At 42.2% G+C, this 27,883-nt stretch overlaps 2 protein-coding genes across 30 annotated transcripts in view; one reads left to right on the top strand and one right to left on the bottom strand.

Moving 5' to 3' along the window:
- The first annotated feature begins 101 nt into the window (after positions 1-101).
- RNF34 (ring finger protein 34) lies at positions 102-27,883 on the top strand. Of its 13 annotated transcripts, none has more exons than XM_038575003.1 (8): positions 102-252; positions 11,475-11,693; positions 12,789-13,196; positions 14,698-14,799; positions 15,255-15,456; positions 17,543-17,674; positions 21,348-21,562; positions 24,634-24,654. In XM_038575003.1, the coding sequence occupies exons 1-8, from the start codon at positions 247-249 to the stop codon at positions 24,637-24,639; spliced, it is 1,290 nt and encodes a 429-aa protein (XP_038430931.1). In that variant the 5' UTR covers positions 102-246; the 3' UTR covers positions 24,640-24,654. The 13 variants fall into 13 exon arrangements, with proteins under 13 accessions (XP_038430931.1, XP_038430941.1, XP_038430938.1 ...); XM_038575010.1 differs by having other exon boundaries at positions 201-252; positions 11,475-11,571; XM_038575011.1 differs by lacking the exon at positions 102-252 and adding an exon at positions 642-884 and having other exon boundaries at positions 11,475-11,571.
- KDM2B (lysine demethylase 2B) overlaps positions 21,166-27,883 on the bottom strand; it is a 129,760-nt gene continuing 123,042 nt past the window's right edge. For all 17 annotated transcript variants that reach the window (XM_038574980.1, XM_038574986.1, XM_038574981.1 and 14 more), the window contains 2 exons: positions 23,120-23,312; positions 21,166-21,190 (listed from right to left, as the gene is read on the bottom strand). In XM_038574980.1, coding sequence (XP_038430908.1) covers positions 23,131-23,312 — 182 coding nt within the window. In that variant the 3' untranslated portion in view covers positions 21,166-21,190; positions 23,120-23,130. The remainder of the gene's footprint in view (positions 21,191-23,119; positions 23,313-27,883) is intronic.

The following is a 27,883-nucleotide window of genomic DNA, read 5'->3' as shown; positions in this document are numbered from 1 at the left end:
CCGCCTCCTCATTGGCTCTGGTGACCAACCCCCAGAGCGTTGGCTCCGGATTGGCCGACTCGGCCGCCGCTCGGCGCTCTTCCTGGGGGCGCGAGGCGGGCGTGACTACGCCTCTTACGTCGGGACGCTCGGTCGCCACAAGAGGCGCCGTAGTCGCCGCCTAGAAGGCAGGAGGGCGGCTGTGCGAAGGGCTGGTATGGTGCTTAGTTCCCCGGCAGAGCCGACCGAGACGCGGCGGTCGCGGCCATGAAGGTGAGGGGCCAGTGGGGCCGGGCAGTTCCTCTTCGCCTCTCCTGACTGGCCGGGGCGCCTGAAGTGCCTTCCTTTAGCCTCAGCGGTTCACCCCGCCGGCACCTCGGAAAGCTCCGCTGAGGGACGTCCCGGGCCGGCGTCCGGGCCCTAACCGGCCCAGAGCGGAGACCCTGGGATCCGGGACCTCTCCATCTCGCACAGCCCTCCCTTCAGCGAGCCTGGGGGAAGGCGGGGGGAAGCCGGGCGCCGCCCCCCCCCCCCCCCCACACCGCCCTTAAGCGTGGTGGGCCCGTCTTTGCTCCTAGCCCTGTCCGCTTCCTCGGGGGCCTGAGGCGGACCCCCTAGTTCCCGCTTCAGCCCTCGGTGCCTTTTGCCCACAGCGTGACCCCTCCCGCCCCGAGTCCTTGAACTAACCCAGATGTCGGGAACGCTCCGGGACTGTCGCAGGACAGAGACTGCAGAACGGAGGGAAAAGGAGTAGTGCGGGAAGTCGTGAGGCTGGGGCTAGGCTAACAGGTTAGGAAATGCCTCGGGGCGGGGATCCCACCCTTCTGAAGGATTTCTTCCTAAGCTTATCATTGGGGCCGTGACCTAGAGCGCTAGCAAACTGGATGTGTCTCCGTCGCCACTAGGTACGCAGCAAGTAATTTGACAGCTTGAATTCTTCAAGGTGGGTGCGAGAGCGTGGGAGCATCAGTGACTGAGAAGTTTAAGAAAAGGGGGGAGGGTTGATTCTGGCCTACTTTTGGGGGCTGGTTTTCTCAACTTGATGTCTGAGAGTTCTAAAGAGCTCTGTGTACAACAATCAATTCAAGTGTTGATTCATATGCTGAATTCAAACCAAGTGGGGTGAGTCATAAGGTGATTGTTACTCTTTCAGACCTAGACAATTTCATCAATCCCTATGGAGAAGCGTGCTTGTTGTGGATAAGGGAAGTAAAAGTGAAGTGCTAGCTTAAATCTATACCTTCACAAAGCTCCCAAAAATTTGCTGTGGAAAATTGATAGTGTCAAGTGGCTAGAGAAACTCCGCAGGTATTTTCTTGAACGTTTCCTATGGGTTAGTAAAGAGGGAGACTTGCTGAGTTGGAGTAATTGAAATTGCAATTCTACCTTTAAGGAGTTTACCAATCAAAAGAAAAAATATTCTCAGGTAACCACATTACAAAGCAGAATGTAATGTAAGGTATCAGAAACAAATCGCTCAGGAGCAAGGAAGGGTATTTCTGGCCGCCGGAAACAAGAGTTTTGGAAGTAGGTAACTTTTTGAACTGTATGTTAAAGTATGAAGATATTAAATATTAAAATATCTAAAACTAGCTTTCCTGAAAACATCATCTTGCTATGTTAAGATTCAGAAATAAAGCATATGTATACATATATATGTATATACACATATACACACGCAGACATACGTATATATATGTATGTATATATACATATATATGGCCTCAAAGAAAGTCGGAATCTTGAGTAGTATTAAATTTGTGACCCATCAGTGAACTAGATGTAGGAGAGAAGTAGGGATGGGTCCAGGATTGAAATTTTTAAGTTCTTTAAAATCAACTTAAGTGGAAGAAACTGCTTTCTGAGTTGACTTTCTTTTTTAAGTAGTTATTTGAGAGAGAGCACAAGTGGGAGAGGGAGGGGCAGATGGCGAAGCAGGCTTCTCTGAGCAGGGAGCCCAACAAGAGCTCATGGCTCCATCTCAGGACCATGGGATCTTGACCTGAGCCAAAGGCAGCGCTTAACCAGCTGAGCCACCCAGGGGCCCTGAGTAGACATTTTAGAAACAGTTTAGTGGTAGTTGAAGATGTAGAAAAGATACATATTTTATGAAGCAAACAGATGGACCTAAATAGACATCAGTCTGTACAAGAGGACTGTGTTAGGAAGATAGCTGCTTTTCTTTCTTTTCTTTCTTTCTTTTTTTTTTTTTTTTTTTTTTGTTAGCTGCTTTTCATTTATGTTTTTGTGGAAAGTAGATTCATGAAATACAGGATTTGGCTATTTATTATTTAACTTTATTTAAAATTGAAATTAATTTTGGATTATACTCACCTGTAGATTTCTGGGCAGGGTCAGTGATTTTTTTGTTTTAAGATTATATTTATTTATGAGATACAGAGAGAGGCAGACACAGGCAGAGGGAGAATCAGGCTCCATGCAGGGAGCCTGACGTGGGACTCTGGTCTTGGAACTCCAGGATCACGCCCTGAGCCAAAGGCAGACGCTCAATCGCTGAGCCATCCATGCTGCCCAAAGTCAGTGATTCTTGATGCCATGGAATTCTAATGTGAATATTCATTGAACCAAGTACTTCCTTCCGTGGGATTAAAATAACTTTTGAGAGTTAACAATCGGAAAATTACATCTTTGCTCAAACCCAGGAGTAGCTGATTTTAGTATGTAGGGAATGGGTATTTACTTTCTTTTTAAAAAATTTTTAAAATTTATTCATGAGAGACATAGGCAGAGGGAGAAGCAGGTCCCATGCAGGGAGCCTGATGTGGGGACTCTGATCCTGGAGCTCCAGGATCACGCCCTGAGCCAAAGGCAGGAGCTCAACCGCTGAGCCACCCAGGCGTCCCGGGTATTTACTTTCTTCCTTTAACTTGTTTGTTTAGAAGCTGAATGTTTTGAAGTGTTACCTCTCAAAGATTCAAGTAACTGTTTAACCTTAGAGTAGCACCTAAATAATTCCCTCTAAGGGGTTTAAAAATCCAATTTGGTGTCCTGTATTAATTTTATTTAATCCTCCTTACTGTTTTTCCATTTTATGTTGATCTCACCCCTGGTTGTACAAATGATGCTCATTTTTTCAAGCTCAAAATGAGAAATTAAGGAGAAAGTAATCTGTTGGATATGATTTCCTTTTCATTTTTTTAAGATTTTATTTTTTTATTTGCCAGAGAGCGCTCATCAGAGTACAAGCAGGAGGAATGGCAGAGGGAAAGGGAGAAGCAGGCTCCCCACTGATCAGGAAGCCCCTTTGCAGGGCTCTCTATTCCAGGACCTTGGGATCCTGACCTGAGCTGGAAGGCAGTTGCTTAACCCTTATCTGCTTAATCTGCTGAGCCACCCAGGCACCCCTCCTTTTTGTTGTTTCCCTTCTCTGAAGAATGGAGGAGTGATGCTAAGGATCAAGTATACTATTAAAAAAAAGAAAAAAAGAAAAAACAAAATCCAAATATGAGGAAGGTAATATCTATGATCTCCAGAACACCTTACTGTAAATATCTATCAATTTGGTGAAATTTCTTGCCTAAAAATAAATATTTTTAAGATCATCTGTTTTTGCAGTCTGCTTAGTGTCCAAATAGTATGAGAGAAAGAATTTAGGATGTAGAATTTCCTCCTTTGTGGTATACAGTCTGATTATTTGGTCATTTTAAAGGTAGAGTTTCTCGGAAATTTTATTTCAGTTGAAGCAGCAGTTTGAATAAGAAATGCTTTCACATTTTAAGGAGCACATGCTTCTCAAGTGGCTTTAAATAGGTTAAAGATTTTTGATAATCATCTTAACTGTTTCTTCTGTTTTGCTTTGTTTCTTGTGCTAGTCTTAAATTTTGTAGGAAAGTTTTAACCTAATTGAAATTTAAACTATAAACTCGGGCAGCCCCGGTGGCGCAGCAGTTTAGCGCCGCCTGCAGCCCAGGGCGTGATCCTGGGGACCCTGGATCGAGTCCCAAGTCGGGCTCTCTGCATGGAGCCTGCTTCTCCCTCTGCCTGTGTCTCTGCTACTCTCTCTCTCTGCATCTCTATGAATGAATAAATAAATAAAAACTTAAAAAAAATAAACTATAAAAAAATAAATAAACTATAAACTCATTCTTTTATCAGTGGTGCTAAGTTTTGAAACACCTTTTCATGTTGTTTAACACAAGGACATTGAGTTTTAGCAAACAAAGTTGTTTGGAGTTTAAAATAACACCTGTGGTGAGTGAATACTCCAAGGAAACTTTCATTAGTGAAAGAACTCAATTCCTGCCTGGTCTTAGCTTCATACAACATCCAAGAAAATTAATATTCTTGAATTTGAAATTCAGGGGTTTATCCAAATTTAAAGTATTATATTTAATTTAGAGTTATGGCAAGCAACTCTTATAAGGTGGCATTATTTATTATTGCTCTTTACCTATTTTAATCAAAGGAAATTGTATAGGGGCACCTACCTGACTCAGTTGGTAGAGCATGCAACTCTTACCTCAGAGTCTTGAGTTCAGACCCCACGTTGGGTGTGGAACTTACTTAAAAACAAACAAAACAAATGATTTAGAATATGGTTATTCCCTGCTGTTTGTGAATCCATCAACTTTCTCATTGTCATTTAATTTTTGTGGAAACCAGCATGGCTTTTCTTATTACTCATTCTAGTTTGCCTGGTTACTATAATATTTTGTGGGATCATTAAAAGTGATCACATCTTGATGTGGTTTAGAATAGGATTCAAAGTTTGTAGCAAACTTTTTAATTGAGCACTTTGGAATTGTTTGCTCCCCAGGGAATCTAAAAGAATGTTAAATCCCCCCCCCCCCAACCCTGGATCCGGGGTTCAGTCCTGGCTTCTCCCTCTGCCTATGTCACTATGTCTCTGCCTTTCTCTCTCTGTCTCTCATGAATAAAAAAATAATAAAATCTTTAAAAAAGGAAAATAACCCTGGCTCTGTGCCAGAATGAACACTGCTATTGCTCGCAAAGAAACAACATATTTTTTCTTGCTTTTGTTGACTGAAACGGTGATTCAGAATGGACTTCTATTTTATGAATCTGACTGAGGAATCTGAGAGAGTGCTTGTAAAATTGCTGGTGTATCATGGAAATAAATGTCACAGCAGTGGAAACTCAGTCCCACTCACATGCAAATTGTTCAGGTTTGTGAATACACTCCCCTTCCCTCCTTTATATTCCTACAGAGGGGAGAGACTTTCTAAATCATCCTCTAGGAGGGAACAATATAGGACAGATACTTTCAGTCTTCATGCTACCATAGAAAGAAGAGCTTTTATGTTGGTGAGTTTTAGCACAGGAGCCAAAACAGTACTTTCTGGGACCTTCCCAGATCTGTCTTCCTATGGGTGATAGCATTTTGGTCAACTAGATGGTAAGCCGCTATAGGTCGTCTTTGCTAATGGTCTGTTATTAAGACCAATGGGCTATGGAGCTAAAGGCATGCTTTCGGATTGGTATAAGTAAACAAGCAAACATTTACTGTTTGTATTATTTCTTAATTAGTTCCAAACTGGGAGTGGAAAAAAAGATAGTTACTGTTCCCCTAAAGTCTTGGTGCACTGGCTTTGGAAAAAACCTAAGAACTGGCATTGGATACCAGAATAACATAAGGAGATCTAGATGTCTGAGCCAGTCCAGACAGGAGGCTTTAGAATTTTATTTTTTACCACAGGCCATGTATGTTTTTAATGTGATACCTTAGCTAGTATAAGCCGGGCAGGTGATGTCACATGACTATTCAGGAGCAATTTTGGCCTCAGGAGGCACGTAGGAAAGAGATTAGATCATTATGAAAATCATTTATTTTCACTAGTCATTGGTGGGTAGAAAATAAACTGCAATCACACCTGAATTCCCTAAGTTAGTTTTGTGCCAGGCATGGGTAGATAGTTGCCTTATTTAGTTACTCTCCATTATTTAACTACATTTATGGTCAAGTTAGGAAATGTAGCCACCTTTACAGATTGTTCCTTCCAACCTCTTGGATTCATGTGGTTTAGCCTGTAGAGTCCTGCTCTCAGTCATGATCCCAAGTAGCCTTTAGAATTGTTAGTCACGTAAACCCAGATCATAGCTATAGTTTTTAAAGATTCAGACTTTGGCCTCCTTCATGGAAGGATAGTTTTTTGTTTTTGTTTTTTTAACACAAGATGGTGACCCTTGCATAAAGAGCACACCTTTATGATATCGGGACAGAGCAACAACTCCATTTACTACAAATTTAAAAGCCAAAGGGCTGTACCTCGTGTACTGTCTAGGAGTTAAGTTTGCTCAGAAAATCTAGGAGGCAATGAAGTAGTTTGGAAAATATGCTTCAGTCTTACTACCAAAAGGTGAACGAACAGTGAGTGAATAAAAGATAAGGGAATGCAGGCTGCTTAAACTAGTGGAAGATCTTAAAGGGTGGGGAGGACAGAAAGAACATGAACCTGAGTCTCTAAATTTATAGCTTTTTCTTTTTAAAGATTTTATTTATTTATTCATGAGAGACACAGAGAGAAGAGGGGCAGAGACACAGGCAGAGGGAGAAGCAGGCTCCATGCAGGGATCGCGACGTGGGGACTCGATCCCAGGTCTCCAGGATCATGCCCCGGGCCGAAGGCAGGCGCTTAACTGCCAAGCCACCCAGGGATCCCTAAATTTAAAGCTTTTAAAGGAAAGAATGCAAAGGGGAAAGGCTTTTTGGCTATTACTTTATGAGATACGGTAACTAGACTTCAAGGAAATAGAGGCAGAGTCAAAAGCTCAGAGGATTGGTTGGCATGCTTGCTCTCCAAGGGACTCTCCCCTTCAACAGCCCACATTCAGTAAACTGTTGGGACAGTGCTTTCTGACACAGTTCCCTAATTGCTTTTATAGATTCTACCACTTGAAAATTGGGACTGTTATATCAAGTAGCAACAAAATGTGGACAGTTGAGAGGGGAAAGATTGGTATAGGACACTTCAGGCATTATTAGGTGAATGTAAAGGTGATGGCTTGAGGTAGGGATGCCTGTGCCCTGAGGGGTCATGCAGAAAAAAATTTAGGAAATGTGGACTTAATGGGAAAGTGCTGGAAGATGAAACATACAAAAGGGGAGGCAAGGAAATGGGAGTCTAATCAGGCCTGGGAGAATTATCCTTTTTTTTTTTTTTTAAAGATTTATTTATTTACTTATTCATGAGAGACAGAAGCAGAAACATAGGCAGAGGGAGAAGCAGGCTCCATGCAGGGAGCCTGATGTGGGACTCGATCCTGGAACTTCGGGATCATGCCCTGAGCCAAAGGCAAATGCTCAATTGCTGAGCCACCCAGGCATCCTGAGATTCATCTTCTGAGTGGATTCTTCAACTTGGAGGTGAAGAAAGACAAAAATAGTTTGAACAATGACTGTCTTTAACCCAGAAATCACTGTCTTCCTCCTAGTATTGGAGATTTCACACAAGACATACAGAGGAATAACTTAAACAAAAAGTTGGGGCCAGAAAGCAAAGAGTAAATAAAATGAGGGAACAAAGTAAAAATGAAGGCAGGTACCAATTTCAGCAAAAGTTCCAGGCCGGTATGTGGAAAGGAACTAATTTAAGATTCAGACGAGATTGTTAAAAAAAACTCAGCTGAGCCTTTCTGGAGGGATTAGGGCAGACCACAGAGGGAGAGGAAACACTAGATACATGTCCTACTCCTGTGGGGAAAAATTGTCGACAGGTTGTAAGGAGTGTTTGGCTGAAGTCTTGGTCCTGGAACTCAAGAGGCACAAGCTTTAGAAGTAACCACAGCCTCTTCTCATCAGCGCTCTGCTGAGAGTGGTTTTCCAGCTAAAACCATGTAGGCAGGAAGAAGAGAGCACCTAAACTGAGGAATTGTTAACCTTTTATCCTCCACTGTAATTCAAATCACGTGGGGGAACTTTTTTTTTTTAATATTTTATTTATTTGAGAGAGAGGCAGAGACACAGGCAGAGGAAGAAGCAGGCTCCATGTGGGGAGCCCGATGTGGGACTGGATCCCGGGACTCCAGGATTACGCCGTGGGCCAAAGGCAGGCACCAAACCGCAGAGCCACCCAGGGATCCCCACGTGGAGGAACTTTAAAAAAATTCTGGGGGCACCTGCCTGGCTCAGTTGGTGGAGCATGTAACTCTTGGACTCTGGGTCATGAGTTCGAGCCCCTTGTTAGGGATAGAGATTACTTTAAAAAAATATAAAATCTTAAAAAATATTCTGATGCTTCAGACTCGATCCCAAGACTCCAGGATCACGCCCTGAGCCAAAGGCAGATACTCAACCACTGAGCCACTCAGGTGTCTCTTTGTTTTAAAGTAATCTCTAGCCTAATGGGCTCGAATTTATGACCCTGAGATCCAGAGTCACGTGTTCCACTGACTGAGTCTGGCCCCCCCAATAGGTCATTGTTTAAAGCACTGAGGATAAATCTTTTGCTAAAAGAATCCTTTTTTAAAAATTTATTTAAAAAATTTTTATTGTAGTTAACATACAATGTTACCTTAGCTTCAGGTGTACAACATAATGACTTGACACATCTATATATTATGCTGTGCTCACCACAAAAAAGAACACTCACTTTAAATGAACTTCATCTAGATTTTCTTTTTTTTTTTTCCACTGTTCAAAATTTATTTGGTATTTTAGTTGGTATGACAGTTGGTTGCATTGTCTTTTTACATTATATGGCAATGTACACTATATTCCGACATATATAGTACACAAAATAAGATCCTTTAGAAGAGTTATGCACAATACATGCAATATTGAATTTATACATTGGATCCCAGGATGTGACTGAAGAAATAGATTTTACTTTTTCTTTTATAAATATTCATTATCTTCATGAAGGTTTTTTTTTTCTTAAAGGTTTTATTTATTTATTCATGAGAGACAGAGACAGAGAGAGAGAGAGGGGTGGAGAAGCAGGCTCCACGCAGGGAGCCCGACATGGGACTCGATCCTGGGACGCCAGGATCACGCCCTAGGCCGAAGGCAGGCGCCAAACCGCTGAGCCACCCAGGGATCCCCTCATCTAGATTTTCATGCTTTTATGTTTAAACATATCATGGCTCCAGAGTTCTGAGGTATATATTTATTTAAAGATATGAACTATTAATTACAATTTAACTTGACTTTTAAAGGCATCACTGTTTCTCTAGAATTATAGGGTATGCAGCTATTTAATACTCAAGTCAATGATCCGGATACTTGAGACTGTTTGAACTGTGTATTGTGGTTTCTTATTGCTTTTACCTTCTCCTTTCCCTATATTTAAATAGCATATTATATGTGGGAAGTAGCAAGAATAGCATGATTCTTCTATAGTATTCTAAATAGCCTTTTAAAGTTGTTTTAAAAAAACTTTTTTTAAAGAGCTTGTTGGACAAATAGTGTTTGCTAGAGTTAGATAATAAAATATGGAACTATGTTGCCATTTTAACTAATCACATCTCACCTACCTGGACTCTTATTACCTATTACATTATCTGGAGTCTAGAATGTGCTTAAGAATTAGGACAAGGGGTAAAAGTTCATTGATTCCAAATGCTATAGCTTTTATACTTTTGCATGGGAAAGTACCGAGTCCTCATTAAAAATGTATTTTCACATACAAGTCTGACAAGCGTGGTTATCAGGTTTCTGTGTCTGCAGTAAGAAAGAGACAGGTTGTTGGAGGTGAGTATAATGTGAGCAGTGATGCCTCACAGGGAAGAGACCAGAGGAAAAAAAAACAAAAGGCAGTACATTAATTTCAGGCCATTTAGTGGAGTGACAAATAGCCCTTATGCCCTCGAAGATTGTGGTGGTTATCCAGTCATCAGAAATAGTTTAGTATTTTTTTAAGTGCTTTTTGTCTTAAGATTTTATTTATTCATGAGAGACACAGAGAGAGAGGCAGAGACCTAGGCAGAGGGAGAAGCAGGCTCCCTACGGGGAGCTTGATGTGTGGGACTTGATCCTGGGACCCCGGGATCACAACCTGAGCCAAAGGCTTATGCTCAACCACTAAGCCACCCAGGTGCCCCTGTTTAGTATTTTCAGTTTGAAAAGACAGGATCACAATCACTGCCTTTTAAAAATATATTTTTTTAATGTCACAGTAATGTATTTGTTTCTGAAGAGCTTGGAAAGTAGAGAAAAGCTCAATTTATATAAAATACGTTAAAAGCCTATAGCTTGGGCAGCCCAACATGGGACTCAGTCCCGGGTCTCCTGGATCACAACCTGGGCCGAAGGTGGTGCTAAATCACTGAGCCACCCGGACTGCCTTGTGGATTTTTTTTTTTTTTTAAACAAAATTGGGTTCATAACTGTATCGTTTACTTTTGTTTAACGATGTCATGGCTTCCCCATTGCCAAATATTCTTTGAAAATACCAAAAATTTATCTTTCCAGAGCTTAAAATTTTGATGCTTCAAAGAATAATCTCTCAAAACCACAGTGAGATATCCTCCCATATCTATTAGAATGGCTATCATAAAAAAGACAATACGTGTTAGCAAGGATATGGAGCAAAGAGAACCATTGGTGGGAATGTCAATTAGTGCAGCTACTGTGGAAAACAATATGGAGAGTTCTTGAAAAATAAAAAATAGAACTACCATAATTCAGCTATTCCACTTCTAGGTATTTGAAGAATATGAAAACACTAATTCAAAAAGTTCTATGCCAAAAAAAAAAAAAGCCCACAAAAAACAAAAAGTTCTATGCTTCCCTCCCCTGTTCACTGCAGCATTATTCATAATAATGTAGATCTGAAAATAATCTAAGTGTCCATTAGTAGATGAATGGATAAAGAGGTGCTAGGTCCATACAATGGACTACTACCCAGCCATCAAAAAGAAGGAAAATTTGCCATTTGTAACAGCACAGATGGATCGTGAGAGAATTATGCTAAGTGAAAGAAATCAGGCAAAGAAAGACGGATAATACTATATGATGTTACTTATATGTGGAATTTAAAAGTGAATAAACTCTTAGAACAACTTGCTGGTTACTAAGAGGGTAGGTGAAATGGGTGGAGGGGCTCAGTTGAATGAAGGATGGTAGCTAGACTTGTGATATCTTGGTAGTATATATTGAGTATATTGAATATAATATTTTGAATTGTACACCTAAAATTCATTCTACATTGATTGTACCTCAGTTAAAGGAATAATCTCAAAGTTATTTAGGGCAAATGTATATCTACAGAATGGTGTTCCTTGAGATTCCCGGAGAGCACAGGCTTTATTTTATTTATTTATTTATTTAGTTAGTTAGTTATTTTTCTATTTATTAAAGATTTTATTTATTTAATCGTGAGAGACACAGAGAGCGAGAGAGGCAGAGACACAGGCAGAGGGAGAAGCAGACTCCATGCAGGGAGCCCGACGTGGGACTCGATCCTGGGACTCCAGGACCGTGCCCCAGGCCGAAGACAGGCACTAAACCTGCTGAGCCACTCAGGGATCCCCTCCACTCAGCTTTAAACTATGGTCTTTACCTGTGTTCTTTCCAGGCGGGTGCCACATCTATGTGGGCTTCATGCTGTGGGCTGCTGAATGAAGTCATGGGAACTGGAGCTGTCAGGGGCCAGCAGTCAGGATTTGCAGGAGGTACCGGTCCATTCAGATTTGCACCAAATTCTGATTTTTCCACTTACCCATCAGTACCTATGGAAGGGCCTAATATAGTTTGCAAAGCCTGTGGACTTTCCTTTTCAGTCTTTAGAAAGAAGGTGAGTTGGATGAAATGTTATATACAAAGGACACGTTTCTTGATTATATGTTAATGCTAATGAATCATTTTTTATTAAAATTACCCACATTTCTTATTAACCATTTCCCATTTAGAAAAGTACTCAGTTGAAGGGACCGTATTACTGCTCAAGTTTTCTGACAAGTTGTTCTCATGTTGCTCAGGGATCTTATCTTTTGAGCTCTGTATACTTTGATTCTACCTCATTATGCTTATGTTGTAGAGGTAAGAGATTTAATTAGTCTACAGTTTTGATCAGAGATAATTTACTATAACTGATCTCAAGTTTCAAAAAATGTATCCCTACCCACATTCTTAACTCAATTGAAGAAATTAGTATAAAATAACTGTGTAGAGATTCAGCATAAAACATTTGGGCTGTTATTTTCTCGAAGACAAAGTCATTTTTTCTGAGTACCATCATATTGTAAGGCCATCTCACAGTCTTTGATCATCATCAGTTTAGTCATCTGAAATATGTCAGGAGCAAGGTGTTAGCTTGTGGGAACAATACAGCAAGCAGAAAGGACCACATCTTCATGTCTACTTTAAGCTTTGCTATTGCAGTGGCTTTGAGTGTGATTAAGGCTCGGTAAGGTACAGATTACCACAAGAGAGAGATCTTCTATTCAATTTGAATGACCTTGAGAGGTGAATTGCCTCTTTCTCTGTGTTCTCCCCAGCCCACTCCCCCCAAATTCTCTTTAAATGGGGAAATTGTTCACGTAGGGAAAGAGTAGGAAGAGTTTATGGTTGTGCTTTCTGCTCCATGTGCTTCAAGTCATCTCTGTTCTAATTACATGTTTGTATCAAGGGGTGGAAAGGTTTTAATTCATTAACACAAGAGTGTATGTTTTTCTTAAAGGGCTATATTGAACTTCTGTGAATCCAAACTGCCTCAGTAGTGAGTGTTTTGATTTTCATGGCTTTTGGAACACAAGCATGGCCGTGAGGGTAGTTGGGTGCCATGGGAGACTTCATAAGAACTAAAATTGAATTTTAATACCAGGCAGAAAGAAAACGCATGCTTATATCTGGCTATCATTAACTGCTGCTTTTCTTGCTGTTTCTTTAGCATGTATGTTGCGACTGCAAGAAGGATTTTTGCTCCGTTTGTTCAGTCTTACAAGAAAATCTCCGTAGATGTTCCACATGTCACTTATTACAAGAGACGGCCTTTCAGCGCCCTCAGTTAATGCGACTAAAAGTCAAGGATCTCCGGCAATATCTCATTCTTCGAAATATCCCAATTGATACCTGTCGAGAGAAAGAAGACTTGGTAGATTTAGTACTCTGCCACCATGGGCTGGGCTCTGAGGATGACCTGGACACAAGCAGCCTGAATTCCTCACGATCCCAGAGTTCTGGCTTTTTTGCACATTCATTTTTTTCAAACCATACAGCCCCTTCTGCTACCGTGTCTTCATTTCAGGGAGACTTTATGGGTGGAGACCAGATCTTGGGATCTGGAGTTCTGGCACAGGTATGAGGGTATAATTACACCAAGGGCCTGGCACCTCTAGTTGGCCATATATCATGGGGCCTTTAGGGCTTCATGACCCCCAGTGGGAGTAGAGGTTCCAAACGCTGCTGAATTCTGTGCATGTAGGCTCTCTTGCTGTGAGTCTCTGAGCCTGGGTGCAGGGTAGCCACAAAGTCAACTGTCTGAGCCCATTAGTCTCTTGACTAGTTACTTCAGTTTCCTTTAAGGTAAATACTATTAATGACTGTGAAAAGTAGTGTGTAAATATTTGCAAGATTATTTGTCAGTGACCATGGACACAATAGTGTAAGTTACCCTAATGTCCAATTGCCTTGCTACAGTAAAATTGTTCTAATTCTGATTTAGATAATGGGAAAAAGCCATCTGAATTAATCAAAGAATATGATTACTAATTTCAAAGAAATGCCGGGGCACAATATTGTCTCAGTGAGGTCCTTGGGCATCCTGATTGAATAACATTCAAAAGCTTGTAATAAATCAGTTTGTATAGGTGAATGATTCTGAAATGCTGAATAGATTGTTTTGAGGAGTTCTCTCCACATTTAATTCTCTTCACTGAAGCAGTTAAAAGCAGAGGGAAATCTGGTCTAGTTGCCTTCTAGTCATAAATTAAAGAAGTCCAACCTAGGAGTTACTGTTTTCCCAAATGAAAGCTGATATAACAATGATGCAAACACAAGATACATCTGCCTTTTGTGCCGCTTTTGGGTATATGACCCCTCTTGGAACATGTGGGTCTTTGGATACTGCAGTGTGTTGCTTGTGAACCAGTGGGGTGGAATATTTGAAATTGGGAACTGACCTAGACTATTAAAGAGCTATGGTCAAAGTAGAGTCTGAAGAGAAAGACATGAAAGAAGGTACATAACCCAAGTCAAGATCTTCGAAGGTCTTTCTGTTCTTCCTAAAGAGTAACTCTGATTGTTGAGTTTCTAAAAACTAGAGCTAGCATTAGCTGTCAATGAAGAAGTCTAGAAAGCATTCTTGAGAATCAGAATGTCTAAGTATGATGTAGTAGGATTGGTGTCTTTCAAATCAATTGCCTGTGACGCTTGGGCTGAACTTAGAGCTTTTAGCTTCTATCTGTATCTTAGAGGCTCCAGTTAGACCAGCCTTACACAGGTCCTTTGATGATGAGGCGGGGTAGTTGCATGCATTGACAGCTGTGGCTTTGACATTTCATGATGGGACCTTCTCAGGGAGTTAATACTCTGGTTAGATGTTATAAATTCACCCACACATAGGAATTTGGCTTTTGAGATAACTTTAGGAAAGGTAGGTTTATGAAATCGTGGGGGGCCCAGCTCTTTGAGAGGGGCGGCAGCACTCCAGATCCAAGGTCATTGTGGAGTATGCCAGGTACTAGGGACATTCTTGGGGAAGATCTGTGGAAGGGTTTTCTCCAGGGTTCAATATTGACAGAGTTGATACTGTTAGGAAAATATGATTCCTGACCTAATCAGATCAATTATGTGTGTAGGTACAAAGTGAAATAGCTTCAGCAAACACAGAAGAGGAGGATGATGAAGATGATGACGAAGATGATGAGGATGATGACGATGAAGAAAACTTGGAGGAGCGGGTGAGTGCTCCTATAAAATTCCCTTAACATGTCAACCTGGCAGGCAGGGAGAGTGCCTATGTGGACTCTTTCACTAGATTAGTGCTGGATGTTTCTCCTGGTTTGAATGTAGCATAATATAGAAAACACTTCAAGAACTGATGAAAGATGCCTGGGCGGCTCAGTGGCTGAGTGCCTGCCTTTAGCTCAGGGCGTGATCCCAGGTTTCTGGGATCAAGTCCTGCATCAGGCTCCCCTTGGGGAGCCTGCTTCTCCCTCTGCCTGTGTCTCTGCCTTTCTCTCTGTGTCTCTCCATGAATAAATAAATAAAATCTTAAAAAAAAAATGATTAGAAGTCTGGGAAGAATATCCAAGGCTCATAGTGACTAGAGGACGAGGAGAACATGCAGTTTCCCTTGCTCTGAGAGGTCTGCGTTTGCACGAACAGAGCTAATGGAAGCCCTCTGTGATTGCAGACTCCTGGCCTCTCTGAGAAGCGAGTAAGAGCTTCACTATCTGACCTATCAAGCCTAGAAGATGTGGAAGGAATGAGCGTGCGCCAGCTGAAGGAAATCCTGGCTCGGAATTTTGTCAACTATTCTGGCTGTTGTGAAAAATGGGAGCTGGTAGAGAAAGTAAACCGGTTATACAAAGAGAATGAAGAAAACCAAAAGTCATGTAGGTTTCCTTTTTCTTTCTTCCCCCATACTATCCTTCTTTAGTCTTTTAAAAATTGGGTTGTTTCTATCACAATGAGGTCAAAATTTTTCACAAAACTATGTATCCTTTTATTGAGTGAATTAGAGGTATGAACTTGTTAATTAGTAAGTTTATTATGTGATGTTGGCTCTGAAACCACCATTGCAAGTGAGTTAGGTCATTTGTTGAGTCTGGTTTTCTTTGCCATAATTTGTTAGAACTCTAATGCACTCCCTTGTCTCTATGAAAATGCATGTTTTCTCACTAACCTGGCAGGCCAATACTTTGGTTATCTCAACTGTAGCTTTTAAATCCTAACTGCAAAAAAAAAAAAAAAAAAAAATATTACCTAGAGCCAAGATGTTAAGTAGTTCTTAGCATCGAGTATTAGGTTTCTCTAGAAGTTGGGAAAAGCTGAAGTTAAGAATTCCAAAACTATTTATTGATGAGGCATGGAACAGAAATCCTTAGTCGGTAACAGGGCCAAGCCATAGAGCATTTATAGGCAAGAAAGAATATTTCAATGGTGTTTAGACTGACAAATATGTTCCTATCTAAACAATCCTCCCACTAACTTTTATCATCGTGAGGGTTTTTTTTTTTTTCCCTTCAATCTGGTTATAATGCAGCAATTATTGGTAAACAGCTTTATGCCTGAATATGCGGGAAGTATTTTGGCATACCTATTTCCTAAGATGAGGCCACAAGGGTAGATACAAGAATCTTAAGCCTCAGAGCCTTCAGAGGTCCCAGACTGTGGCTGGGAAATGGCATTCTGGTAGTGAGGGGAGAAATCCGTTTATTTAATAAGTGTAAATGCCAAGCGTGTACAGTACGCTCTGGTCATGCATAGCCATTCATTCCCACCCTCCGGGAGTTTATGGTAGAGGAGGCCATGACATACACATTTGCCAAAGTGCCTTTTTCAGTTACCTCACTGCTTACTCTCTCCCTGGTTCAACCTCCAGACTTGTGGAATACTCAAAATGAGTACAGTTGGAATCTTCCCTACTTTAATTGTCTTCAGTCACTTAGATTGAGATATTCACCTCTATAGCCTTACCTAATAGCCTTGATAAACCCTGGCTCCTCTGCTTTATGCTCAGAACTTGTGACTCTTGGAAGGAAACTTCCATGCAGGGGAGGGGACCAAAGCCTAGACTCTGATTTACTCAAGAGCCCTCTAGGGTCTTCTCCACTGGCTCATCAATTGTCTTATCCCATGAATCCTTTTTTTCCCTGGTTTACAAGAATCTTTTGAAATGGCATTATTCTCTTAAATCCAGAGACTACTGGCCCTTCAATAGTGAATTCCTGTTCTTTCTAACTATAATTGTGATATATTCCCATCGATCCTCTGTAGATCTCCCTAAAGAAAAGGAAGCCTCTGTATCCTGAGCTCTGGGGCCAAATCTTGGGCTGAGGTGAACTTTTAAACTCATTCACCACCTTTCTTATTCAGAGCTTAGATTTTCTCAGAACCTAAATCTGGGTGGGCCTCAGAGCCAGGATAGCCGGTCTGTTTGCAGTTAGACTCCAACTGGTTTTCCCCCAAGTACAGGCTACTTGACGTATGACTCTTCAGAACTTTTCTATCAGTGTGGAAATAAAGTTCTTCCTACTGAGATGAAGCTCTGGAGACTGACTTTTCCCAAGGCCACACAGTTGGGTGGGAAATTCCAGTCATGTTCTCTGAGGCCCGTGTATAGAGACAACCTTAGGTCTCTTTATTTTCACTTACAGAAGTAATCTGTTCTTCTCACAAGAACTTTGAATTACAGCTATAAAATAGAACTAAGTAGCTAATATTTGTGGGCACTTCATACCTGGCCCTAAGCTAAGCATTTCTCATGTATTCACAAAACTCTACAAGGTATAGGCATTATTACTACTGCCATTGCTAGTGGAGGGAATGGAAGTGCAGAGAAGCTGGATTATTTTTTCACGACACCGGGTTTATCTGGGGCCCGCCGTGGTCTCTCCAGATGACTGGTGAGGGCACCCCCCCCCCCCCGCCAATCAGGCAGCACTGTGTCCACAGCCCCAGCTCTCTGTTGCCTTTCAGATGGCGAGCGACTGCAGCTGCAGGATGAGGAAGATGATCGCTTGTGCCGTATCTGCATGGATGCCGTCATTGACTGTGTCCTGCTTGAGTGCGGGCACATGGTCACCTGCACCAAGTGTGGCAAGCGCATGAGTGAGTGTCCCATCTGCCGGCAGTATGTGGTGCGCGCCGTGCACGTGTTCAAGTCCTGAAGCCTGGGTTCTTCCCGACAGGACACTCGCCCCCAAGCTCGATCCCAGACATTTCAATATACAGGAGTGCCTGGAAACTTCCTGTACAAAGGCTGAAACTTTTTTTTTTTTAAAGATTTATTTATTCATTTATTTATGATAGGCAGAGACACAGGAGGAGGGAGAAGCAGGCTCCATGTCAGGAGCCCGACGTGGGACTCGATCCCAGGACTCCAGGATCGCACCCTGGTCCAAAGGCAGGCGCTAAACCGCTGAGCCACCCAGGGATCCCCTGAAACTATTTTTAAAAATTATTTTCACTACTAACTGGGGACAGAAAGATTCATCCTAAGTTGTGGCAATGTTGGTATGTGCCATGTGCCTGCCAGCTTGGGGACACGCCATTTCCCAGGTTCTGCGGGGCTTCATCCCACATCTGTGATCACTGATTGTTGATGAAGGCAGACTGCTCACAGCATCAGCTACTCTCTCCGGAGAACATTTATCCTGTTCTCTATTTCTCCTTCATCCTATTTTTAACTTAAACTACTCAGATGTTTGAAACTTCTGTTCTCTTGGATGAGATCACTGTCCACAAGTGGCCAACATGGTACACACTGAGCAGTGGCCCCTCTGAATGTTCACTTTATTAGTCATGTATATTTTAAATGCTACTATTTGATGAATGTAAGTTTCCACATTGTTGCTATTTCTGCGTTTAAACATAATTGGGAACAACTGACATTCTGTAGTCAACTGCCAGGGCCTTAGACTTAACATGTCCATTTCTGTTCAGGTACAGCTTTTTAGAGCAAGGGCTGCATCTAGCTGCTTTCATTAGAGAAGTGTGTGTGTTAAATTCTTAATGTTGAACCAGTTTACACTGTTTTGTATAGTGAAAGTGTATTTTCAGTGCTACCGCTAGCTAATTTAACTTTAGGAATAAAATTAGATTTTAAAAAATGCTTTTGCTTACATTGTCCTACTTAGTTCCTAATTTATTTGGGTACAGCATGAATGGGTATCTGCATCTGATCCAGCACCTTTCCTGGCTGCTGATGTACCACTAGCTTAACTATTGATTTGCTGTTTATTGTGACCAAGTATTATGCTGGGGGCTTTCTAGTTCTCCAGCATTCTGAAATTGCTGTTGCCTTGCTTCACAGATGGGGAACCTCTGGGAAATTAAAGAACTTGTCTGAAGTCTTAGAAAGTGGCTGAGACCCTTGGCTGGCTCAGTCAGAAGAGCATATTATTCTGATCTCAGGGTTGTTGAGTTCGAGCCCAAGTTGGGGGGTAGAGATTACTTACAAAGTGGGTGGATTATTTCATATGTGACTATCTCTTAATACAGCTGTTACCAAAAAAAGTGATAATAAAATACCTGATACTTTAAAAAGTTAGTGGCAAACATCAGAATGTGAACCTGGCTCTGACGCTGATGTTTTCTTAACTCTTCTGCTACCACCCAGCAAATGAGAAACCTGACATGGGCTCATGCAGAATGGTTCCTGGGACATGAATGATCTGAAATTGCTTTTCTTTCACATCTAACTAACTCCAACCAGGGTGGTGTTTGGTTGAAACCCAACTGTGGACTCATTCCCACCGGTAGGCTGTGTAGGTATGTTTTTAAGAAATGCCTAACTTCTGAACTGAGGCCTGTTCAGTTTATTTTTTGATTCTACAGTGGGTAGCACACATGCCTTTTAAGTGCTCAGAATCCATAAGTTGGTCACACATCTGATGATTATAGCAAGGGAGGCAGATAGTCCACCCCTGGACTAGGAAAGTTTGCCTTGTGGAGAAAAGCATGCCTTCCCACCTCTTCTGGTTTTAAGGGTCAAAACCTCGTGGATATTTCAAGTAACCTCTCCTGTTTGCCTACAGCGCCCTGGACGGGTGTTGGCCACAGTTCACAGTAAGCAGCCTGAGCAGATCGTTGCTGCAGGAGCAATAAAACCGAATCCCTGCTGAAGCTTTAGGAGCACTTACCCTGTCTGTACCTCTTGTGAGACCGTAAACTCCAAAACTGCAATCTTGCCCACAAATTGCTAATTTGGTGGCAAGAAGTCTTCAAATCCAGGCCAGCAAGTGATAGTGAACACACTGAAATAGAAGCTGAGTAGCAGGTGCTGGTTTGTCTTAAGTTAGAAAATTGAGATTTATTTGTACATTGTCTCAGCTTCAATCAGCTTGTTTTGTGTTTCTTCTTGGATTTAAAGAAGTGGTCTCAGATACTTGTTTTTAGCAAGAGAACAAAAACTCAAAAGTGTATTTTTTTTTTTTTAAGATAGTGTTTTGAATTAATCCAGGTTTAGTGAGTAGCCAAAAGAAATTTTTAGCCTGAGAGGCTTGATGACTAAAATAACCAAATAACCAAAGGTACTAACTGGTTTGGAAGAGGGCAGATATTTCCCCTGCAATGTGCATTTTCTAGTGGCATGCTCTGCTGCTTTTGATTTTTTGAATAGGTAATATATGGGTAAGAGTCTGAAGGTGTACAGTGGAATACAATGCTGTTCCTCACCCCTGTCCTCATATCCTCACAATATGGAAGGATGGCATCTGATGCTTTGGATGTGCCATGGTGTTTATCCTTTGGAAGCCTCAGTTCCCTAGAGGAAGCCGGGATGGAGCTTTTCTGGGTTAGGAAGCTGTGATAATCGAAAAAGCACAGCCTCTGGTTTATGGTCCTTTTTTTGCTTCATCAGTTATGGTCTATGGACTCCGAGCAACTACCTGCAAGCTTAAAAATGACAGGTCTGTGTATAAACTGTACTGGTGTATAACCTTGACTGGTTTGTTCAGTACACGCGGGGGAACTCCTATGCAACCACACTCCAGGTTTGAGGCAGGCCACTGTCCTGCAGTGGTCGCATAGGATTGCATATGAGGCATGTCCCTATAGTAGCTTTGGCTCCCTGGTCCTCGAAGCCCTCTCCGCCTCCTCTTGGCAGACCTGTGTACTCCTGGAAACGCTACAGGAGTAACAAGGCCCTCTGACTCCAGAAGTTCACCTGGAGCATTGTTATCCTTAAAGCAATTCCTAAAGAAGAGGAGGCCTTTAGAGCTCAGGCTGATGTCTGTGGGGGCGCTCCACGATGAACAGGCTTACAAAGGTAAGCCACATTTGTATAAATAAACCATAGTTGTTGGGGCCCCTGGATGGCTCATTCAGTTAAGTATCTGCCTTCGGCTCAGGTTGTGATCTCGGGGTCTTGGGATCGAGCCCTGCAACAGGCTTCCTGCTCAATGAAAGGGTCTGCTTCTCCCTCTCTGCGATCCCCCCCCTTCTGGCTCATCTTCTTGCTCTCTAATAAAATCTTTATGGGTTCTTTTTTAAACTAATCTTACCTTTGTAAAGTGTATCTCCTGAGTTAAATTCTGGGGTACAACAGCTGCATATGTCTCCAATTTGAGTCAAAGGATCTCTGGGTTTAAACTAATAGGATGCATGAGACTGGCTGGGCAGGATCTAAAACCATTTCATGGCAAAAAAAAAAAAAAAAAAGGAAGGTGGATTATCTTCTCCCATTTTCAGCTTCACTAAAGCAGTCCTTTCTATATGGGAGTATAAGGTTGCAGTACCCTATTGTTAAAAAATTCTGTGATCTAAAATGACTTCTCCCCAGTTTCTGTGTCTACCAGCTGGAGACATCACCTCATAACCAACTGCCTCCAGCTGCCCCGGCCCAAGACTCCCGTGTGCAGCATGCAGCCTCCAGGAGCCGCCTCCAGGGAGAGGTTGAGGAAACAGACACCCCCTGCCCACTCCCCTGTGGCAGTGGCAACACCAAGTGACCACGGAAGGTATTTCATACAGCTGTGGTCAGAGGCACCCACTCAGGTAAGCTACCTCGCCCCTTGAGGCAGTTTGTACCAAATCCCCACTCATGGCCAGAGGGGTGGCGCCACTCTCTCCCACTAACTACTTCTGCCTTAAGTAAGTGTGCTCTGTGAAGACGGGACACCGTGTACCATGGGGCTGCTGCATTGCTCTGATGAGTAAGAGAAGTTCTTTATACCAATGTTGGGACTACGGCTTCTGGACTTCTCAAATTTCTTTTTTTATTTCTATTTTTTTATTATTATTATTTTTTTATTTATGATAGTCACACAGAGAGAGAGAGGCAGGCTCCATGCACCGGGAGCCTGACATGGGATTCGATCCCGGGTCTCCAGGATTGCGCCCTGGGCCAAAGGCAGGCGCTAAACCGCTGTGCCACCCAGGGATCCCTGGACTTCTCAAATTTCTAATCCACTCCTAGAACAAAAACTCTCCAAGGCCAAGAGTGCTTTTTTTTTTGTACAATTGTTTATACAAATTCAACAAAGGTAAAACCGCGTCAGGGAAAGTCTAGGAAAACACCACCTTACAACAATGGCACTTATGAAGGCATAACTTTACAACTAGGAAATAGCCATGTTATAAACCTTGAACGAGAACTCAACTCACTTCAAAGGAGAGAAAAAAGGAAAAGAAAGGCTATGTTGGATCATTTATTCTACTTCTTGACCCACTGTATAAATTAGATCTGTGTAGAGTACAAGAGCTCATGCTGGCGCAAAACCCTCCTGAGTGCAAAGGCTGAAGTCTGAATTTTTAAATTTTGAGAAATGGGTAAATTCTATACAGAAGAAACTTGGCAGAGTGTCTTACTTCGACTATAACATATCCACATGCTTATGTAATTCTTGATGGACAAAGCAGGCTCTCAGCTTCCAGTTAAACATGCTTTTAATCGGAAGGTCTTCACCTGCTTTGCCATATCTGGGCACATGTGTAGATGGATTATTTGTGTCGATGAAATACAGGTTAAGTTCTCTCCTACCTTAAGGAAACCAGGGAAGTTGGCAATCTCAAAACAATAAAAACACAGGTATGCATTCAAACCTTGCATAAATAACTTTTAAACAATTTGTACAAAAATATTTCTGCATAATGTAAGATGTAACAAAACCAAACAAACAAAAAATATCACGACGGCAGCAGATGTGGTGTGTGGTCCACTGTATGTTGACACCAACCCCTGGAGTTGCAAGGAATGAGGTGTCCAAAACAAAAACACCACCACCAACAAAAACTTCTAAGCTCATGCTTCAGTAAGAGAATTTCTTCAAAGTCCATCTTTCTCTCCAGCAGGAATGTCTTCTTGGTAAAGGCCGCCTTAGAAATGGTCCAGAAAGCAGTGCAGTTCTAATTCAGAGACCAAAGGGGAAGTGTCCGGTTCACTCATCCCCCGAACATGTGGGAGAATGGTTTCTCCCTCTGCAAGTCTTGAAAAATGGAATCGTGTGGTCTGTCGCTTCAAGTTCCAATTTGAAAATAAAAGCCCTAATTTTTGTAAAGTTGTTTCCCCTCCCCAGCCACGCCCCCTCCCCCACCCACCCCTTATTTACATACTTGTCCTTGGACTAACTCAGCTTCTGCAGGAGTTTTTCTTCCACTTGCCCAAACTGGACGCTCACAGACATTTCAGCTATGAACTGCTCACAGCCTTCCTTGGTAACTTGCTTGCAGTACCTCAGATCAATATGACAGATATTTCCACAGCGTTTGAAGAAGGACAGGCACTGGTCAGTAACCTTATTGCAGTCTGCAGGGAGGAGGAGACCATGTGAGGTGCAGGAACTGTAGAGGCTGAAAGCCCCCCTCCCCCAAAACCCCAGCTCAGAGCAAGGAAGAACACGCCAGGCCCCTGGGGCATATTCCAGCCCCTGGTGCCCTAGGAAAAACCGTACCTGCTGGAAGGCTCTCTTTAAATTGGGAATGCTTCCATCTACCAGTTATAAAGGTTAATGTATGCCTGAAAAGCCTTCAGACTTCCAAGTGAAATCACTTAGAAGCTTACCCTTGCCTCTTTATATGTTTATATTCTTACATAAATAGGTCTCCTGTCTATGTTAACAAAGATAGGATCACACAATATATTAAATAGCTTGCTTTTCCCACCTAATTTATTGTTGATAAATACCTCCTGATCAACTTATTGTGCACTTATCTGCTTACTCTCTTCAGATCAGTGGGAAGCAAATGGTGAGGGTGAGAACATCTGTATGGTCATCTTGGGATCCTTTTCCCTCATGTGGGCACCAGTGCTTTCAAGCGAGGCACAGCATGCCTGTGCATCCCCTTATTAAATGTTTGCTGGAAATCCACGCAGAAGACCAAGGTGCTACAAGAGGCTGGCAAGATTCTGGCTACAGCAAGTGAAGCCAGAATTCAGAATCCATCATGCTCTCACTTACAGATGTCCTCTTCTACCACATACCCAACATGTACTTTGCCATACCCGGTTTTGGAACTAAATCCATAGTCGACTGGCTTCAAGGCCAGTTAGCATCCAACTGAGGCTCAGCGTTCCCTCCTCTAGGCCAAATTCTCTCATCTCAGTGGCATTCAGCCTGAGGCCTCTGTTTGTCATCACTAGTATCTGCACTTTTTTTTTTTTTTTTTTTTTCCCCACTCAGGCGAGTGGGAATGAAAACAGTGCAGGCAAACTGTAAGACTCATGAGGTTGACACTAGGCCTGTTTTATCCTAGTCCCAGGTTTGGAGGTGGCATAAAGAAGTAAATAAGGTCAGAATAGAAAACAAACACACAAAAATCAGTTGCATTTTTATATACTGGCAAAGAACAATCAGAAAATTAATTCCACCTGCAGTAGCATCAGAAATAATAAAATACTAATAATAATAATAAAATAGGAATAAGTTTAATCAACAAAGTGACATGACCTTGTACACTGAAAACTAAAAAAAAGTGCTGCGAGAATTTAAAGATACGGAATGGAGAGCTATCCCACATTCAGGGAAGACTTAATAGTGTTAAAATGTCATTGACTACTCAAAAAGCAACCTACAGATTCAACATGGTTGCTATAAAATACCAATAGTTTTTTTTTTTTTTTTTTGCAGAAATAGAAATATCCATCCTAAGATTCATGTAGAAATGTAAGAGATCCTGAATTGCCAAAGCTAGGTCTAGAAAACAAAATTGGAGGACTCACACTTAGGACTTCAAACCTCACTACAAAGCCACAGCATGTATTACTGGCATTAAGGTGATATAGACCAAGAGACTACAATTGATAGCAAATGTGTTTTGTGTTTTTACTCCCTTGATTAATGTCTTTGGCACAAATGTGTTTTTTGTTTCTTTTAAGATTTTACTTATTCAAGAGAGACAGAGACATAGGCAGGAGAAGAAGCAGGGTTCCTGTGGGGAGCCCAGTGTGGGACTCCATCCTGATCCTGATCATGGGACCCCAGGATCACACCCTGAGCTGAAGGAAGACACTCAACCACTGAGCCACCCAAGTGTCCTGGCCAAATCTTTTTAACTTTGATTTAGTTCAGTCTTTTTGTTGTTTTCTTTTGGTGTTGTATTTAAGAAACCATTGACAAATTCAGGACCGCCTTATGTCGCTCAGTTAAGTATCTGCCTTCAGTTCCAGTTATGATCCCAGGATCCTGGGATCGAGCCCGATGTTGGGCTCCCTGAATGGAGCCTGCTTCTCCCTCTGCCTGTGTCTCGCCTCTCTCTCTCTCTCATGAATAAATAAAATCTTTTTTAAAAAGGGGAGGGGGTGCTTCTGAGTTGGGTGAGCATCTATCTTTGGCTCAGGTTCATGGTCCCAGGGTCCTGGATCAAGCCCCACATCAGGCTCCTGCACAGGAGTCTACCTTTCCCTCTGCCTTCTGCTTCCCCTGCCTGTGTTCTCTCGCTTCTCTGTGTCTAATAAATAAAATCTTAAAAATTGAAAAAAAAAAAAAAACACAAATTCAAAGTCATAAAGACTTTCCCATTTCCTTCTAAGAGTTTTATAGTTTTAGCTCCGATGTTTAGGTCTAAATAATTTTGAGTTAATATCTTTTACCCACTACGTGGTTGTGGCACCTTGTCAAAAATCTTTGAACATTCCAGGATTTAATTTAAATGCTCAGTGGGGAGGAGTCTGCTTGTCCCTCTCCCTCTGCTTGCTCTAGATAAATCTAAACAAAACAAAACAAAACCACTGTATGAATTGTGTGGTAAGGTGGAAGAAAACTCCCAGAAAAGTGAGACAAAAGATGACACAAAGGTGGAAAACAGGAGGAAAAAAGAGAAAACAGGAGCACTAGTAAATACAAAACAGAAAAAAAGGAAATTAAATAATTCAAGGAAATTTCCCAGAGCTAAAGGACATTTGTTTCTTTTTCTTTTTTAAGATTTTATTTTTATTTTATTTATCCCTGAGAGACTCAGAGCAAGAGGCAGAAACACAGACAGAGGGAGAAGCAGGCCCCACGCAGGGAGCCAATGCGGGACTCAATCCTGGGACCCCAGAACCACACCCCAGGCCGAAGGCAGGTGCCAAACTGCTGAGCCACCCAAGGATCCCCCAGGACATTTGTTTCTCATATGAATGTGGGTGGAAAAGAAAAGATTCAAACCAAGGCTCATCAAAAATTAGAGAAAACTAGAAACAAAGAAAATGTCCTAACAAACTTCCGATTAGAGAAAATATTCACTGAAAGATGAAGAATCAAATGGTTCCGATTGGACTAGAAGGCAAAGAAAAAGGAGCAACACCTCCCACTTTCTGAAACAACATGGTTCCCAGAGCCAGTTAAGCTCTCAATTAAATGCAAGGGAAAAGAAAAGTTTTTGGACATACAAAGTCTAAATGTCCTCTGAAATCAGAGAGGCAAGAAAAGAATGTGAGATCAAGGACAGTGGGGACCCTACACAAGACACACACCAAGAAGATTTCTCGGATGGTAGTGGAAACTGCTGTCTGGGAGGAAGGCTGGCCAGAATGGAGGGCTCCTACAAAAACTTGTTGGGCCAGAGGGGTTTGTGTGGGGATAGAACAGTATTCAAGTCTGTTGCAGAATCTCCTTAGAGACTAAACAAAAAAGAGGCAATTATTAATTCCAGGAAAAAAAAAGGTGTGCAATAAGGGAAATATAATACACTATTTAGCTCAACAGTGGACAGTAGACTTAACTATGAATTGAAAAGATAAGGGGGGAGGGGTGCCTGGGGTGTCCGTTGGTTGTCTGCCTTTGGGTCATGATTTCAGGGTCCTGGGATTGAGCTCTGCATTGGGCTCCCTGCTCAGCTTCTCCCTCTGCCTGCCACAGCCCCTACTTGTGCTGTCAAGTAAGTAAAATCTTAAAAACAAAAAAACAACTGGGGGGAGAAGATGTAAAAGTAGTAATCCTCTAGTCCACAGCAAGCTAATAAATACAGAATGCCTAAGTGGAAAAAGAAAAATCAAGAAATAGCAACAGAGGCTTGCTGTGTGGAAGTACAGAGGCAACACCAGAAGATTTTAAGGTGGTTGGTTGTGTGGGGGGTGTTGGTGAGAATTGGGGGAAGAGAAGGGTGCCTTGAGCACCAAATAAATGTTCTATGGTAAAATTCAGCCTGAATAACAAGAGCTAGACAATTGTGACTTCATTTTGTCACTAGACCAGATCCTTCAAGTTCATGGATTCTGAAGCATGTCAACTGTTGCCTATTTTGTGCCATAGACTTATTTTTACATTAACTACTTATACTGATGGCAAGGGAAAACTTTTAAAAAAGAGATGAATAAAAGAGACTGGGTTATAGAGGTTTGCCTTCCTGTACGGCAGAGGTCTCTACGTACGAAGACGAAAGGATGACCATGGAAAAGCAGAGGCAAAAGCAGTTTCCACCCGGGGAAGCATGTCGTGGACGGCACTGCAGGAGGAGGATGTGCCAGGACTGCTGCAGCACATACAGGGTTGCTTGCAGGGAACAGTCACCACAACACTCAGGCCCATCTGGGCCCCTCACAGGGCAACTCCAGCGTCAGACAAGCCGACAAGGGGAGGCTTGAGCTGGGACCCTTGGCCCAGGATGGCTCGCTTTCCTCTGCCTCCCCTGGTGGGATGACCCCTGCCACCAAAACTCCCCCAGAAAGAGGAATGGCTTGAGCAGAGAATGGGTAGAGAATTCTCTCAACCCCCCAAACCCCCCATTCCTCCCCAAATGTGGCACAGCTGACTGGAAGGTGTTTATCTACCAAGCGTGACGTGAAGGGGTCCTTTATTACTTGCTAATTTCTAGAGGAAAAAAGTGGTTATTTTCAGGTCCCATGTAAACCTAATGGACCCCATCTGATGTCCTAAGCAGTGAGACCAGGACTGGCTG

The sequence above is a fragment of the Canis lupus genome, chromosome 26 (genome assembly GCF_011100685.1).
Source record: "Canis lupus familiaris isolate Mischka breed German Shepherd chromosome 26, alternate assembly UU_Cfam_GSD_1.0, whole genome shotgun sequence".
Lineage (NCBI taxonomy): Eukaryota > Metazoa > Chordata > Mammalia > Carnivora > Canidae > Canis > Canis lupus.
Note: the sequence above shows the minus strand (reverse complement) of the source record. Positions and strands in the feature narration are given on the sequence as shown.

Coding starts and splice junctions, on each gene's coding strand:
- RNF34 (XM_038575001.1), top strand. CDS start 9,016: ATGCTTTTATGTTTAAACATATCATGGCTCCAGAGTTCTGAG. Junction 9,058..11,474: donor CATGGCTCCAGAGTTCTGAG/GTATATATTTAT, acceptor TGTTCTTTCCAG/GCGGGTGCCACATCTATGTG. Junction 13,197..14,697: donor GATCTGGAGTTCTGGCACAG/GTATGAGGGTAT, acceptor TTATGTGTGTAG/GTACAAAGTGAAATAGCTTC.